This window comes from Dendropsophus ebraccatus, chromosome 12 (assembly GCF_027789765.1).
Source record: "Dendropsophus ebraccatus isolate aDenEbr1 chromosome 12, aDenEbr1.pat, whole genome shotgun sequence".
NCBI classification, from domain to species: domain Eukaryota; kingdom Metazoa; phylum Chordata; class Amphibia; order Anura; family Hylidae; genus Dendropsophus; species Dendropsophus ebraccatus.
This window is the reverse complement of record NC_091465.1, coordinates 86606704-86625251: the sequence shown is the minus strand read 5'-3', so window position 1 is coordinate 86625251 and position 18548 is coordinate 86606704. Positions and strand designations below refer to the sequence as shown.

Sequence of the window (18548 nt, the reverse complement as noted above, 5' to 3'; positions counted from 1 at the left end):
AGCACCCTGCTGATCAGTGACTGATGACCTTGACATTGTGGATGGTCACCAGTCAATTATGTTTTTTTTTTTGTTGGGTGGATCATAAAAGATGGAGTTACATACGAGGGACAAGTAGAATTAAGGTCCTTTCTCATGAGCCAACACTGGGATTGGAGCTTATTTGCATTAATCACGCAACCTATTAACACCATGACATTATACCAATACTTTTTCCTGCCTGTGATCAGTGAATTCTTGTTTGTCGGCTGATCGCTGGACCCTTATGTGCCGGTCACCACCACAGCTCAGAAAACCACCTTTCAGTTGTGGCAAGTCCTGCTCTAAACCGCTGTAGAAGAGACTATGGGAAGTTTTAGAGCAACTATGCCCATTGGTACCCAGATTAAAGTAAGTGAATTTTAAATATGCCTCTTTGTAACAAGACACAGACACCTGTCAAGGGCTTTAAATGGTGGGGAGTCGCAGCACAGTATGGCTGAGTACTGAGCTAATAGGCAACTACCCAGATAAAAAAAATAAACAAAAAAAGGCACATGAGCACCGTATACCACGTTTCTAGGATGAAGACGCTGCTGTGGTGCTTTAGTGACCTCATCAATACGTTTAAAAAAAAAAAAAAAAAAAAAAAAAAAAACACCTTTTGCCACCACTTCAAGTTTCCATTATGAGAAATTTGCAAACTTTTTGTAGAATTGTGTTTCCATGCATAGAGTTACTGAGGTTGTGACAATGTGACCCCCTGCTTTAGTGATGACTTTTTGGAGGCTTCACTTTAGGGTGTGCTTTGCCTTCTGTGTATTAATAGAGGATTCAAATAAACTGCAGCTGTGAAGCACTCAATGGTTTGCAATGCTTATTTACATGTCGTCACACAGGACAAGAGAGGAGCAAACTGTTCCATGGCTTGTGGGAAAACCAGATCTGTGTTGGTGAGTTAACAAGTCTGTAACCTCTAATGCAGAAAGAACTTATTAAAAAAATGTAGGCGTGAGGACGAATCTGATGACAAGGTCCTGTGACCTGAATGGTGGCTCCTATTACCTGAGTGATAGGACTAGAAGTTCTACAGCTCCACATTTTAGTGCCTATTTGCTGGAGAATCTCTGATCATATATGGTCAATGTATTCATAGACCCCCCCACTATTATCCAGCAGAAACAAAGGGCATGTCATTTCTGCCTCCAGCCATGCAGTTTGCATTGAGGTATACATTTATTTGCTCTTCTATGGAATAATGTAGCCTGCTTGGCTATTCCATTGATTAATCTCACTGTGTTACCATCTAAACTAATAGATAAAATTGTACGGCTCATTAAGTTATACATATTTTGCAAGTTATTTCTTGCCCCCTCTTCACCTCCCTTTGTTGAGACGACTAGAAATGAGCATGCAGAGTCCGATCATGCTGCATTGGATCACCAGTGGCTGAAGAAGTTGGATGCTGCCCTAGAGAGTCCTAGAAAACATGGATACAGACATAGGCTATTTTCCTCAACTCCCTAGGGCTGCATCCAACTTCAACCACCGGTATTCAAATAGCAAACAATCAGACTCAAGCATGCTTGAGTTGCACTAGCTATTGTACAAATGTATATTAATTATACAGTATATAGACACTATAGGGAGGAAATTTACAAAGATCAGCAATTCACACGCCAGTCCCTGGGAAAGTTTGGCTGATTCGTTGTGAGTTGCTCACGCCACACTACACCAGCTCCTGAGCAAGGGAACATGTCCGCTACAATATACACTAGCTCTGGCGTATACTGTAATAAATACAAGTGCACTTAGGCCACACCCCATTTCCAGCAGAGCCACACCTATGCTTTTTTTTTTTTTTTTTACACACCGTAAACTGGAGAGAGAGAAAAAAAAAATCACAATTGTAGCACAAACAAAAAATTTGCAACTTTTTCACACAAAACTGAAGACATAGGGGGTTAATAAATGCCCCTATAACTCTATACATCTACAAAATAGCTTTATAAATACCAGCAAGACCATTGCTTTTAGAGCAGAGTGGTGGTCAGTAACCTGGACAACAAGCTGCCAAAGGGAGGGACAGAGCAGCATATACAGAGAATGAGACACAAGTTGATGAGCGCTACAAATGTAGCTGTTAGTTGAGATGGGAAAACCCCTTTAAAAAATATAACTATACTGTGCTATGTATGGTGGATGTATTATGGAAATTGTGTATGTGCAGAGGAGTAAACCACTGCCAGGCACCTCTGTCCCCTCCAGACACCTCTGGCAGAGGCCTATCTCCCATCAGAACACAATGATCGGCCATATTGCCATTCATCATCCACCACCCCAGACCAGACTGAAATGCAAAAATGTTTTGAGCAGATATCACTCTTGCTCAAAGCATTAAAGGGGTACACTGGCCATATAAACTGTTTATGATAACCGGGTGTGGCCTTGGCATTTTCAGCCTTTCCTACACATTACATTTGTTTTAGACTTCCGCAAAGATTCTGGCACATGGCGTTCACATTTTTTCTTACCAACATTAAAAACTGGTCTGCTCTCACATTAGTGCTGTGACTGGCGCAGGTTAGCATGAAATGGTGCACAGTCTCACATGCAAGAAAACTGCCATGTCCAGACTCGTCTCAACAGGCCTGCTCGGCTGAACAATGGCTGCGGCAAGTCCATCCCAACATAGGGGTGGACCCAACATAGCGGGACCTGAAGATGCGCCATCTGCTCAAAACACATTTTAGCCTAACGGAAATGCCAACCTTTTTTTATTTTTTTTGTTCCATCACCTTCAGTGCTGGGTATTGAAGGTTTTTTTTGGATTAACATTACCCTGGAAGTCCACTGGATTTCTGGGCATCCTTACACAGTGCCGCTACACCAACCCAGCAGTGAGCCGCTTCTGTGTATCTAATGTGTATAGCCACCTGTGGAGATGGCATTCCTGCAGGTGTCTTCCATGAAATGCATGTAAGTCAATCTTGAGCGGTTCAGGCCACGGCTGACCATACTGCTTCCACATAATCAGATTACGGTCTTCATTATCTAGGGTAAGGATGAACACCGTCAATGGGATATAGGTTACTGGTTGTAATCCTGACTAGACCCATACACCAGATGATAAAAATGTGATGGGTAAGGTTCTGGTCACTGGGTCCCCATGCCAGTCAAACATATGGCCCCTCATGAGTTGTCACTATCCCTCAAACGGAATATTATTAAACAGAGGGGAAAAAAAGTGACAGAACACACAATGCCACAAAACAAAGCACAATTTTAGGCTTTCCCACAGATTATGGCACATGGCAGTCGGGGGGGGGGGGGGGGGGGGGGGGGGAGAGACAGCCAGATACACTGAGCAGCAATATGGCAGATATAACGTTACTGAAAGTAACGTTGGAACAAATTATAGAATGTAAACCTGTCTGGGATAAACACTAATTTACAGGTTCTCCATATACGGACGGGGAGCAACAGTTCAGGACAGATACCGACCAGACTCCCAACATTATGCATCATGAAACCATAAGGGTTTAAATAAATCCCCACGGTGCCGCACGGCTGTGTCATTTAACCCTTAGGGGACACAGCCAGTTTTCATTTTTGCGTTTTCGTTTTTCCCTCCTCGTGTATATAAGGCCATAGCGCCTGCATTTTTCCACCTAGAGACCCAAATGAGCCCTTATTTTTTGCGCAACTAATTGTACTTTGCTATGGCAGATGTAATTTTTGCCAAAAATGTGCCGGGAAACCAGAAAAAAATTATATGTGTGGTGAAATTGAAAAAAAATATAAGTTTTTTTTTAATTTTGGGGGGGGGGGGGGGGGGGGGGTTTGTTTTTACTCCGTTCGCCCTGGGGTAAAACTGACTCGTTATATATGTTCCTTAAGTTGTTAAGATTACAACGATATGTAACATGTATAACTTTTATTTGATTTGATGGCTTGTAAAAAATTAAAACCTTTTAAAGAAAATATATGTTCCTTAAAATCGCTCCATTCCCAGGCTTTTAGCGCTTTTATCCTTTGGTCTATGGGTCTGTGTGAGGTGTCATTTTTTGCGCCATGATGTGATCTTTCTATCGGTACCTTGATTGCGCATATATGACTTTTTGATCGCTTTTTATTACAATTATTCTGGATTTGATGCGACCAAAAATGCGCAATTTTGCACTTTGGGATTTTTTTTGCGCTGACACCGTTTACCGTGTGAGATCAGGAATGTGATAAATTAATAGTTCGGGCGATTACGCATGCGGCGATAGCAAACATGTTTGTTTATTTATGTGTTTATTTTTATTTATAAAATGGGGAAAGGGGGGTGATTCAGACTTTTATTAGGGGAGGGGATTTTGTGTTATTAAAAATACATTTTTCTTTTACTTTACACATATACTAGAAGCCCCCCCTGGGGTTGGGGTTATTCCCCCTGGGGTTAGGGTTATTCCCCCTGGGGGACTTCTAGTATATGCACTCTGATCTCTCATAGAGATCCATGCAGTATAGTTATACTGCATGAATCCATGAGATCGGTGTTCTATTGCTTTTGGCTGCTGCAGCCAAAAGCAATAGAATGCCGAGCCGGGATCAGCACCATTACGGCGCAGACCCCGGCCCGGGATGGATGCGGGGATCGCCCCCCCCCCCCGCAATCGCGCCGCAGGGGGGCGATCCCCCCACTAGACCACCAGGGATGGATATGAGCAAGTATTTAGACGCAGCTGTCAACTTTGACAGCTGCTTCTAAGTACTTAACTAGCGGGCACAGCGATCGGACCGTGCCCGCTAATAGCCGCGATCCCGGGCTACATGCGGCACCCGGGATCGCGGCAGTTCAGAGGGGGGTCGCCGCGCGACCCCCCTCTGAACTCCCATAGCGGCACGAGGATGTTCAGTAACGTCCTGGTGCAGCTATGGGTTAAACTGATTCGGAGCTCATGGTGTCATGATGATACATAATGCTGGGAGGTCCGTGAATTGGTCCATAGCACATCTTCCGTGCTTGGACAGTATTCATGGAATGTGCAAATAAGGCCTAAGATAAAAATAGAAATTAAACACTATAAGGGCGGACTAGATGTGTAAGTGCACATTACTCATGAACATTTTCTGTCACTAAAAATAGCAGATGCCATATTAGATCTAACCTGCTATTTTCTATCGTCTGCACCAGTAGAAGAGTTTCTGGTGCAGCACAAAGCTGACCCAGTAGAAAACACAGCGTACGGATACCTGCACACTATGGAATTGCGACTGATAACTCCTCGTGCATTCTGCAGCTCGCAACTGTGGGCCTCTGCCCCTGTCATAGACTCCTGTTTTTTTAAGTAATATGAAAATATTATAAACTTAACCCTTTGAGGACCAGGCCCAAAATGACCCAGTGGACCGCGCAAATTTTGATCTTAGTGTTTTCGTTTTTCCCTCCTCCCCTTCTAAGAGCTCCAGCACTCTCAGTTTTCTATCTACAGGCCGTGTAAGTGCTTGTTTTTTACAGGAATAGTTGTACTGTGTAATGGCGTCTTTCATTTTACCATAACATGTATGATGGAATTCCAAATATATTACTTATGAAGATATAAATTGGTGAAATCGTAAAAAAAGAATGCAATATGGTAACGTTTGGGGGGTTCCTGTGTCTACGTAATGCACTATATGGTAAAAGCAACATTATACTATTATTCTATAGGTCAGCCCGAACACAACCATATGCAGGTTACACAGATTCTCTAATGTTATATATTTTTTTTTTTTTATGAAATCCTTTTTTTTGGCAATTAATTATAAATAAAATGGGACTATTGTGACGCTTATAACTGTTTTATTTTTTCACCTACGGGGCTGTATGGGGTGTAATTTTTTTCCGCCATGATCTCTAGTTTTTATTAATACCATATTTGTGAAGATCGGACGTTTTGATCACTTTTTATAAATTTTATATATATATATATATATATATATATATATATATATATATATATATATATATATATATATATATATATATAGGAAAAAGAATATAAAAGCAGCACTACCTTGTAAAACGTAGTTTGGTGCCAGCAGATTCCCCAACCAGGGGTATGAATGTCCATATACAACGAATAGTCCGCAGCACTCCAAGTTGTGAAACAAAAAGTGGTATTTATTCCAAATATATCATAATATCAAAAATAGTGACATGCAGCAAATAGACGCGACGTTTCGGCAGCCTCTACGCTGCCATTCTCAAGCTTGAGAATGGCAGCGTAGAGGCTGCCGAAACGTCGCGTCTATTTGCTGCATGTCACTATTTTTGATATTATGATATATTTGGAATAAATACCACTTTTTGTTTCACAACTTGGAGTGCTGCGGACTATTCGTTGTATATATATATATATATATATATATATATATATATATATATATATATAGATATATATATAGTAACATAAAATCGGTAATCCGCGCACTTTTTTCCCTCTTTTCGTCTACGCAGTTTACCGTTCGCAATGACGCTTGTTATATTTTAATAGATTGGACAATTAAACACGCTACGGTATATTATATGTTTATTTATTTATTTTTATGTTTTATTTATATAATGGGAAAGGGGGGTGATTTCAACTTTTATTGGGGGAGGGGTTTTGGGGTAGTGTGTTAGTGTTTTTAACTTTTTTTTTTTGTACACATTTGAAGTCCCTTTGGGGGACTTGTACATACATTAGTTTGATTTTTACACTGATCATTGCTATGCCATAGGCATAGCATTGATCAGTGTTATCGGCAATCTGCTCATTGAGCCTGCCTGTGCAGCAGATCGGACCGCACGGAGGCAGGTGAGAGACCTCCGGCGGTCTGTTTTACCGATCGGGACCCCCGCAGTCACACTGCGGGGGTCCCGATCGGTAAGTGACAGGGGACTCCGCGATCGCTGCAGCGTGTCATTACCGGTGAGGACCCGGCTGCTGATTGCAGCCGGCCCCCACCTGCTATGAAGCGCGTTCTGCTCCGGAGCACGCTTCATAGCGGGAGAAACACCCAAGGCGTACAGTTACGCCCTAGGTCGTCTGGGGACAGACTTCCATGGCGTAACTATACGCCCTGGGTCGTCTAAGGGTTAAAAAGATGTGATAAAATATTCCCGTTATGAGGTATAACAAGTATTCCAGAGGTCATTTGAGGTATAACATAAAAAGAAAAATGTCCCAATTTTAGGACTAGAAACAGAAACTCGAGAGAGAAGTTCAACTAGTCATCCGGCAAAGTCCATAGCCGACCACTTGCGTCGATTCTACTCAATCCAATTTGAAAAATGAAGTAGATCCATCACTAGAAGCGATGGAAAAGTCTCAGAACGGCTTACAGACAACATATGAAAGAGACTGTGATGTGGATATAATCAGAGCAAAAGAAACTGTAGGTCACAAAGGGTCATATAGTTATAGACAGTGTAATACCATGGTATCTCAGACATCTTTAAAATAGGTAGAGGCCCTCCACATACTCCATGTTATGGAGAATTTTTTCATGTTTACAGAGCCTAAAGCTATGATTCTTCCATAGTGATAAGTGTAACAGCCTCTATTCACTCTTGTATGTCCGAGATGGTGGTGGATCTCCAATGTCTAGCCAAGACTGTTTTGGCATGAATATACAATATGCATGCCAATCGTCTATATTTAAATGGGATATGATCTATATTTAGGAAGAGTAAGACATGTTGGGGTGTCTGGGGGATCCCTATGGGGAGAACCGTGTTAAATAAATGAAAACAGTCGGTCCAGTAAGGTTTGTTTACCGGGCACTGCCATATGTGCAGAAGGGTTCCTCTACCCTGTGTCATAGACTCGATTCTATGCAAGGGCGGATTCCGTCATCCGTCTAAAGAATGAACACGTTCCTTTATTCATAGAATGGAGTCTATGACACGGACGGAGACGCCTGCCTCAGTCCGCCGGCGGGTGGGAGCTGCGGAATGCGCAACGGGTTATCCCTCGCCATTCCGCAGTGTGCACGTACCCTCAGGGGAAGATGAAACAGGATCACTCTAACAGCATCCAGGAGAGATTTCTGGTGACCTAAGGATAAGAACTTCCACGGACATTTACATAAAGCTGAAAATAAAACATATATTCTTAGTGCATTTTTGCCCTATATTTTTGTGCTATTCACAACCAAATAAAGTATTACTAAATGCACAACTTGCCAAATCTAAAGGAGATGAAGATAATCCCAGACCATATGTAAAAGAACATTCCCATATACAGAAGAGGCCCCCCCAAAAATAAGCTAAACAAGTTTAAACAAGGGGGAAGGGAGGGCACCAAGCTCCAGAGTTGACTTACATGGGGAATGTGGGAATGCTTGGCAGCTCACACTGAAAGCAAAAGAAGCTTGAAAAAACAACTTTAAAAAAAGAACCCAACTATCACCGTATTCTAAGACCCTCATATAAAAACCAGGCTGATTTTTAAGCTGTTTTGGAGCCAGGTTATCCTGATGGCTTACGCACATTTAAACTATTGCTATTTTATTTACATCGTCCTTTAGTTATCATGAGATGCAAGTCTTAATGCTAGGACTATGGATCTGCACCCTCATGCCTCTACGTGTGGTCCAAGTTAAATTTGCTTTTTTACACAAAAATTTCGCTTTCCATCAGTCACAAATCAACTATCTTGGCGTCTGTTTCATGCGCCATCGAATATGGCCTTTAGTATAAGAAAATAGCAGCTCCCCGTGGAATGACCTCTTCAAAGGTCACAGAGTACCCTCAGTAATGTCTATTGTCGTCTATGGCCGTGAGTCTTGCCATAAAGCAATATATTAAGTGCTGTTAAAAAAAGCTCAGGCAAAAGACAAAATGAAAAAAAAAAAAAGTCAGAAGTTGTTTAAAAAAAAAAAAAAAATTATATTTAATAATTTTCTAACATGTTTTGGTATCTCTCTCTAAATCAGTAAAATAAAATGTAGGTGACACATTCCCTTTAAGTAGTAAGAATAAAGGGCTGTATTGCCCGACATAACGCACGCTGCTCGTCACTATTTTACAGCATCCTTTCTGGATGTTGGCTCTTCCTATGCTTTATGGCAGATGCTTCATATGTTTATATGTCAGAAAGCATGCTTACCGCTATCGATAAATCTTACAGGCCAAAACTAAAGCTGATCCAGATCAGTCATTGCATGCCAAAAATTTGGACAGCATTTCCAGTCAATAGTGTCCTTCGGAAACTTATGTACCACCACATAAGGTGAGGCCTACTTTGTAATGTCTACAGTTAAATATTGGCCTACACACTGGGCTTATATATAATTGAACATCATTGTATAAATTATATACAATTGAACATCATTTTTAAGCTATGGCTGGGGAGTGGGTGGTTATGGACGGCGGAGGTCACTTACCTTCCCGGTTCCAGCGCCGGGTCCCGGATCGCACCACCCGGTACACTTGTCGCGGCCGCTTCCTGGTGTGAGCTGCCGCATGAGACGTGACGTCTCAAGGCAGCTCAGCCATAGCTTAAAAATACCCCCGGGCCGGACTATCCCTTTAAAGGGAACCAGTCATGTCCTTTATGTTATAAAAACCTTCTTGAGTACCTTTTTAGACACTGTGTCCTTAAACGCATCGTTTTCTAAGTGTTCTGTAATCCCTGATCATAGTAATCAGGCATAGGGATGGAGCCACAGCAGCATGAAGTCACTATGCCTTTGCCTTCCTCCTTGTCACTCAGCCCTGACTGACACTGATTGGTCCAGCCAAAATGAAAAGGAAGCAGAATGCAGGGGGTGCAGTAACATATTACAGAATGTATACTTGCCCATTTCCTGGTATGTAATGACCCTGTGGAAAGTACCCACTCAGCTAATTGTGACATGTCAGGAGTGGCAGCTGCATAATCCCGGCAGGGGTCCAGGAGCAGCGATGCAGCTCGGCGGGGGACAGGGACAGGTAAGTATAGATTCTTTATTATGTTCCAGCACCTTCCTGCCTTTAGCAGATTTTTCATTTTGGCCGGACTTCTCCTTTACACTTCCCATAGACTTGGCTCCTCACTTTTTAGTAGTTATGACTTGCCTTCATGGTTTGTTCACACATTTAGGTTTTCAGTTGCAAATATTAAAGGGGTAGTGCGGTGGTAAAGAATTATTCACAGACTAACACACATTACAAAGTTATACAACTTTGTAATGTATGTTATGTCTGTGAATGGCCCCCTTCCCCGTGTCCCACCACCCCAACCCGTGTACCCGGAAGTGTGGTGCGCTATACTCACCTGTCATGTGCCGACACCCGTCTCCGATCTTCAGCGAGTGACGTCTTCTTCAGGCGGACGGCGAACAGCTCCGACTGTCCCGAATGCCGGCCGCCCTCTGCAGCGTCATCCGATGCTCAGCCGCGATTGGCTGAGCATAACGGTGCTCAGCCAATCGCGGCTGAGCACAGTTGTGACGCGGCATAGGGGGACGGGCGGCAGCGACTCGGCCGTCCGTCCGAAGATGACGTTTGGCACAAGATGGCAGACGGCCCTCGACACGGATCAGGTAATGTATAATGCACCACACTTCTGGGTACACGGGTGGGGGTGGTGGGACACGGGGAACGGGGCGATTCACAGACATAACATACATTACAAAGTTGTATAACTTTGTAATGTGTGTTATTCTGTGAATAATTTCTGAGCGCCGCACTACCCCTTTAAATACAAAGTAAGGAGCAGGTTATAAATGGAAGACCTGTATAAAGGAAAGAGACCTTTTCTCTCTTCAATCCATTTCTGGCTGTTTTCCAATAGCTTCAATTAAATACTTGACCATGTGAACATACCCTTACATCAGCAAGCAATTTCATCAGGATTTTAAGAGATTGGAAAGCATTTATATGTGAAAAATCATTACAGAGGTTCTCGGACTCAAGGCCATAAAAAATGAAAACCAACAGCAATAAGATGCATTGGTATAAAGAAGTAGCATTTTCTGCAATGAACATTCACATTGCTCCATTAGTAACTTCCCCACTGCTCTTACGTTAGTTTCTCAAAAACATATTACATAAGTCAGCCAACCATTAAAGGGGTATTCCGGGGAAAAGTAGAAGATCGCGGGGGTCTGACCCCGGAACCCTCCCAGCGATCTACTTTTCCCCTATCCTGTGGATAGGGGAAAAGTGAGTTTTCCCCATAATACCTCTTTAGGGTGCCTTCACACATGCCGACTCGCAGCAGAAAACTCCCTGCGAGTTTCTGCTACGAGCCGAGGTCCTGGAAGGCCCCTATCACTACATACAAACAGTGGTCTGAAAGACCGCTGCGTGTATGTAATGCAGCCGCCCCCTTAACCCCTTTGGCTCCCGCACCGCTGTCTCCATACATTACCTGGCTCTGGCTGCACGGGGTCCCGCTCTGCCGCCCAGCCAATCAGTGGCTGCGGATGGGCAACACACTGATTGGCTGGGCGGCAGAGCAAGACGCCAGGACCCCATGCAGCCAGAGCCAGGCAATGTATGGAGACAGCGGTGCGGGACCAGTGCGCGAGCCAGAGGGGTTAAGGGGGCGACTGCATTACGTACACGCAGCGGTCTTTCAGACCACTGCTTGTATGTAGTGATAGGGGCCTTCCAGGACCTCGGCTCATAGCAGAAACTCGCAGCGAGTTTTTTGCTGCGAGTCGGTATGTTTGAAGGCACCCTTAAAGTGACTGTACCACTAGGCCCAAGCTGAAGCATTGGAGGCGGGCCGACCCACCCCCAGTGGGAAGAAACCCCAGCCCCTCCATGACGTGACTCCATTAGAACTATTGGAACTCTATCATAGAGGGGCTAGGGTTTCCTCCCACTAACTGCTTTAGCCTGGGCCTGGTTGTACAATCACTTTAAGACTCATACATGCACAGTCAGCCACTCTTTCAGACTAGTTTCAGCCCAAATCATCATCTGTCGGTTTTTTGAAAGTGGTGAAACCTGGTCATCGAGTTGCTGGTGTGCAACTGTCTCCTCACATTCTGGCCTATCAAAACCTAATATGCATGGCCAGCTTAAGAGAAGGCAACAACCACACAGAGGACAAAAGTTCAGGCAGTGTCAGACATCACTCACATACAGAAGGAACTAGGGCACACGGGGTGACAAGCAGCAGGGTAGAATGGTAGGTGGTGACCGGTTTCTTCACAAACAAGGCCAGTCTTTCAGGTTTGCACATTTGCATTTAATAGACTCTGTGCTTATCACTGGTGATCCATAATTGCTGAACAATGAAATACAAACTGCACAGAAGTTACCTGTTTGCTGCGAGATTGTGTAACAAGATCCGGCCTGGCAGATGCCGAAATGTCCCTTGTATTTATACACAGACTGGTGGGACAAAGGTACATCAGTAATTGGGAACAGTTACCCGCCCTACCATCATTTATACCCTATTGGCCCATTCACTCATTTTCACAAAAAAACATTGGACTTTGGTGGTCTTTGTAGTCGGAGCCAGAAATGAACAAATATATAATAATCGAACAAATCAACCGTGAACAATGATGTGTAATGCTAATAATCTATAATAATAAAGTTTTCACTTCTGACCGATGGAAATGTTGGCTAAATTCTCTTCTTCAACATCCTTTAGGCCTCATTCACATGTTAGTATATTTTTGAGGACCATATTTTGAGTCCACAATTTTCTGTCCGTAATTCACAGTATCATCCGTATGATAGGAGAAATGGTCAAAATGATGATCCTGGCTAAAATTGTGGATCCAGATTTTTTTGTGGACGTCCGCAAAAAAAAAAAAATCATGGTATGCACTACAACATTTCCATTTTTTTGTGGCACGGATCCGCGGATGTGTGAATAGGCACATACAAACTAATGGGATAAAAATTTGTCCATAACTGTGGAACAGCAATTACAACCAAATTTTGTGGATGTGTAAATGAGGCCTTAGTATTTTGTTTGGATTTTATCAAATGCTGCATCTGTATTATGCAACATCATGTGCAAATTTGCCATGCAGAGTAAAACCAATAGATGGTGAAATCTGTTATGCCCAAATTTTTGTTCTCAGAAAGATAAGCCACCACCAAAAGGTACCCGGAAGAGAGACCCGGAAAGAGCTTTCAGATAGAAAAGGGTTCACTTGACAGGACTACATGGGATGGAAATGCTGTGGGTATACAGCTAAAAGCGAGAGCAAAAACACAATTGGAGACAAATGGGAACAAAGCTGCAAACAATGTGCAACACAAAGTCACGCTGCAGACTGAAAAATCCATGCCACGAACATTCACAGCATTTGTAGAGTATATATACATATACATATATATATATATATATATATAATATTTTTTTTCCCCCCTCCTTCTGCTGAAAATGTTTTATTAAGCAACATCACAGCATTTCTTTTCAATGCAGATTTAAGAGCAGAATATGTATTTATTTATTTTTTTTTATTATTCTAAATTTGCTAATCTGGTAAAAAAAAAAAAAATCACTGGAGAAATATTGCAGATTTTGATTAATTCAATAGTTAAAATAAAGCATTAAATTGCCACAGGTCCATACAGATTTTGTGTAGCTATCGCTAGTGTGTTAACAGGAATAACAAATTCCATCCCATAAGTCACTGTGAATTTTCCCACAAAACCCACTGTGGAAAATCTGCCCTGTGTGAAGTGCACGCATTTTCTCTCACACTCTACTGCTGCTTTCCACCAAATTATTAAGAGGAATAAACAACCCCAAAGAACAAGTCCGTGCATACATCTAATGCTGGAGATAGTTCAGCTGCAGAGGTGCAGAATTTGCCTACAAAGCAAAAGCATCAATAGCAACGTGCTATGTAAATCCAGGAGGGGTGCACAATGTAAATGACTAAGCATAATCTCCTCCCTGGGCTTTTTGTAACATATCCGGGTTAATTGGAAAGCAGTTCACACTTTGCATTAATGAGCACATTACCCTCCCCCATACTCCATGCTGCCAGGATGAGGAAGTGCAATGTGCTCGGCCTGGGAGGTGGCATTCAGCCAAATGAAACTGGATTATTCCAGTCCAGACTGGCTGCAGACATACAAACAAGGAGCCCCATCCTCCGCTCAGCGACCACCTCTCCCTCTGGTTCCCAGTGGCTGCGTATAGCACACTGATACACAGCACATACACTGGACCACAGTTGTGGTTCGTTCCCACGCACAGAGGACACACTTCACAGAGCTGATAGCAGCAGCACACGCCTCTGGCTTCCTGCATTTTTATGGCTTAGGACAAGTAAGAGTAACTAAAAATAAGACGGCACGGTCTATAAATTCATCATACTTAAAATGTTGCTGTGCTGAAGTTCCAGAAACAAAGGGACTTCATTTTTGTGACATTTTCAGAATTTTGTGTTTTTTCAATTAATCAAAGAGCTTCTCAAAGCCCTGGATTGTGAAATAAAGAACCTGACATGTGACTGGGACACAAATACAACCTCATGGCGAAATCCTGTTACCAAAGGACAAAACAGTAAATTAAAGTCACATAAATGCAATGAGGTAGGAAAGAGACTGTTCTACACTGTAGATTCTATTAGAAGACTGACCTCCACCATGTCACACAATGCACAGTATAAATGTGAGCAGACAAACAGCAATATCAAATATTTCATGTTAATAAGTCAAACAGGAAGAACAAAACCTGTGGGTGATGTCTGACTCAGCAGCTGCACACAATCCTTAATGCTAGGCTCTGAATGAAGCGTCAGCCATCTATTCCTGCCGCCCTACATCAACAACAGACTACAGGTTGTAGGAAAGCTGAAGCAGAATTTATGCGTTTTAGCACTTTCCAAGAAGGGCAATGGAAACGGCACAAGGCAGCACAAACCTTTCTATTAGCAGCTTCAGTCTATGGGAGCGTGTGGTGCACGACATATGGCCTTGGTGACCCGGTACCTAGTAGGATTACATTGTATAAACATTTACCAATAAGCACTAAGCTCTGTAGTTACTCTATAAGGCTGTATCTCATCAAACACAGCCATAGATAGACATCACAGAGAGCAGAACCAGGATCTATCTGCAATCCAAAGTACCCCGAGGTATGGAAGGCAAACCAAGAGGTCTTATTCTAGAAGTCATCCCAACATAGTCTACCTGTCAAATGAAGATGGCCATAAACAACGCCACGTTCGTAAGGGAACGGCTAACAGTATCTCAACAGTGGACGGAAAAGCATACTCCGGAAAAGCATACTCAAACATGTTCGATTTTAACATTTTCAATCCATTGTGTTGTGGTAGGTTAAAGCTGTATTAGACGGCACAATTTGCTCTGTAACCCAATGGGTCGGCACTTTCCTATTGAGCCTATTAAGCGTCTCAATAATCGTGTGACTGAGGCTGCAGGAACATCACTAGTGATGTACACACAGCCCCTTTCTTAATTCACCCATGGGGTGCTGCGCACCTTCTATTCCACAGAGATGTACAGTTGACAGATGATTAATCTTTAACATGTTAAAAAAATAACAGTTGATCAGCTGATCACCGCTTCTATTACACAGATATCTGCCTGATTTGGCAGATAATTCCCTCGTGTAATAATTGGTATGGCCCCATGCTGCCTCATGTGCGACACAAATAAAGGGGTAATTCAGCGGTACAAAAATAAATCACATTGGGTGCTGTAAAAAGACTGTACTCGTCTGCCCTGATCGCCTGCCATTCTGACAGCTTCTGGTCTCCACTGCTTCCTGTGACATGCTGCCCCCCCCTGGAACTCCCCTCTCGGCCAATCACAGTCCAAAAGAACGAGTTGCCTTAGCCAGTGACTGGCTGGGTTGGCACAGGAAACGGCCAAGATCAGTGGAAACGTTAAGAGCTGGGAATTGGGCAGGTGAGTATGGTTTCTTTTATTTTTTTAGAGCATCCAGTTATTAAATATTATGTGCCACTAATACACCCCTATGAAACAGTACACCCCAGCCAGCAATGATACATCAACACAATTCTTTAGAAAAGCATTTACATGTGGCTGCCAAGACAACAAATGAAATAAAATCTAAAACTGCTTGCTTTTCAGACTCCTATGAGGGAATTCATAGCAAAAGTAAAGCAAATCAGCACACAATATGAATGGTAGAAAAATGATCAACACTGAAACCGAGGACGCTGAACAGGCAAATGCAATAAACATTCATCTGTAATGGCAAAAAGTGGACGTCACAAGTGGAGAGGACAGAATACGCAGATTCTCACTGGGTAGCCAATAACTAAGGACTAAGAGGATTTCCTCCCAAATTTTATAAACGGCTATACAAAAGCCTTGCAACCACACATGGTGACAGAATTCATTTGTGGATTTTAGTAATCTCAACATGCCAAAAGATCCCAATGGCAGAGCTGGCAAGCCTCGACCACTGATAATTTACAGAACTACAGGGCGGTCAAACCCCTTCACTAGTATATCACACTCCACTTCACTTATATCACAGAAAATCAGACGCAACAACATACACAACAAGCCTTTCAAGTCAATGCCATTGTGTTGTGAATGTCGAGTGCAGTGATTTCCATTCACCTTAAAGAGAACCTGTAACCCTGGGCATCCCCCCCTCCCCCGAAAAGAGCCCTGCATACATACCTGCTCCTGCACATCTTGCCCCCACCGCGAAGATCTGTCCATAAGCTCATCTGCTTGCTCCACTGATTTCCTATGGCCATCAGACTCCTCTCCGCTCATTTGCATATTGAGCATGCAGAAGAGCAGACGGACAGATCTCTGCGGCGGGAGCGGGTATGCACGCGGGGCCCTCTAAGAGTGTGGGGTGGATTCGGGGGGAGACTGCCCGGGGTAACAGGTTCCCTTTAAAATGCCAGATTGGCGGAAAGGTTAATTACAGAGCCTCCCCCCCCCAGACTTTTCTAAGTACATCAGTACACTCTTGGAAAACCCAAATCTGACAAATACAGCAGAGGCACAGATAAACCTGCTATCGTTCTCATTAAAAAAAAAAAAACCCTATGGAGGGGCACAAAAATGGCAATGTCTATGTAAGAAAAACAAAAGCACAGCAGAATTAAACTTGGGCTACCACCCAAACTTCCGAATTGCCAGTATGGGAAAATGTATTAGTTTTGGATGGAAATCCTCTTTAAAACTTCACCAACGCAAATCACAAAGTGGCAATATGAAAGACCGCTGAATAAGGTAATGAGATGAACAGGTGTTGAAGTCAATCCACTGTCTATCCAAGCACTGTGAAACCTACCTGTCACTACTGGTACTACTGCTGCTGCTGAGAGAATCACTACTAGACGATCTACTCCGTGAACCACTGCCGCTGGGTGATCTGGCAGGCCTAGAAGCTTGGCTAGCCAGCCTCTGAGGGGACTGGTTCCTTGACTGGGATGAATGAGGTGAGCGACTCCTACTGTGCTGGTAGTTCCGTTCAGGCCGTCTGCCTCGTACCTCCCTTGAAATGTCATTTCTGTAAATATCCCTGTGCACTACACTGGGCAATGTAAACTGCTCCCGGGTCCTAGACTCATAACGTGGATCATGAGCATCAAAACGGCTTGGACTCCGACGAGAATTATAGTATATTCCATGTTGTAAGGTCCGGTCACGTGGGTCTCTATAGTAATCCTGATCATAGTGTCGTGTCCGTTCAAACCCTCCAGTCCCACGTTCATGGTGTCCATAGGCACTATGTTCATAAGTACGCTCCCGTGTATCAGAAGCCCTGTGGTTAAAGAAAAATAAATAAAAAAAAAAACAGGGAGGAACTGATCAATCTCCCATCACAAAAAATGTAGATTCAAAAAAAGCACATCATGCACTCACTCAATATGTAATGCCATTAACTACTACTAAATGCTAAGTCAAATCCTAGCTCCATGTGTGGAAAGGTCCAAAGACATGCTATTATGACCAATAAATAATATCTGAGAGGAACGCTAGCCAAATATTATATTTTACATGAACTACACATAAAAATGTGATGTCTGCTAGACTAATCTGAAGGCATCTCTCTGTAAATCTGCTAGCTGGTCACAAATCAACTCTTTTTCAAGTCCAATGCTGCTTGACTAAGAATTATGCTAGGAATATACATATATCTAAATATATAGTCTTTTGTTTTGTTTTTCAAGCAGAAAGTGATTCTTATGGTTACAATAAAGCTTGCCATCAGTAACAATATGTACCTTAGTATTCAATTCATCTAAGGGGTTGGCTGATAGTGATTGAAAGAATGTCCAGAAATCCACAAAAAGTGTCTGGAGTGTTTCAGGGTTTCCTCAGGATAAATACAGTACATTCACCATATGAGACAGGCCAGTGGGCAGCACGCAATAGCACTCATGGCTACTACAGGACATTTCTTCCTGCCACTAAACTGCCTATAGGGTGGCTTCCTATCCCGTAGCTCTCCTGATCTCCCGCTAGTCTCTTCTGTGCAAACATCTGGTAGTTCTTCTATTTGCTGGTAGAGAAAATCAGTCAAAGATATGTAGAGAGAGAGATGGCTCTTCAATATTTATCCTGGTTTGAGCAGCCTAACTTCTATCTCCCGCATGGGAGGTTATAATCATGTTTGTAATGTTGA

At 42.9% G+C, this 18548-nt stretch overlaps 1 protein-coding gene across 6 annotated transcripts in view; it reads right to left on the bottom strand.

The window, feature by feature from the left end:
• Positions 1 to 18548, bottom strand: part of SPEN (spen family transcriptional repressor) — a 52080-nt gene that overhangs the window by 22561 nt on the left and 10971 nt on the right. For 4 of the 6 annotated variants that reach the window (XM_069948737.1, XM_069948739.1, XM_069948738.1 and 1 more), the window contains one exon: positions 17211 to 17684. The exons of the other annotated variants lie outside the window; for them this stretch is intronic. In XM_069948737.1, the coding sequence (XP_069804838.1) occupies positions 17211 to 17684 (474 nt within the window). The remainder of the gene's footprint in view (positions 1 to 17210; positions 17685 to 18548) is intronic. 6 annotated transcript variants of the gene reach the window in all.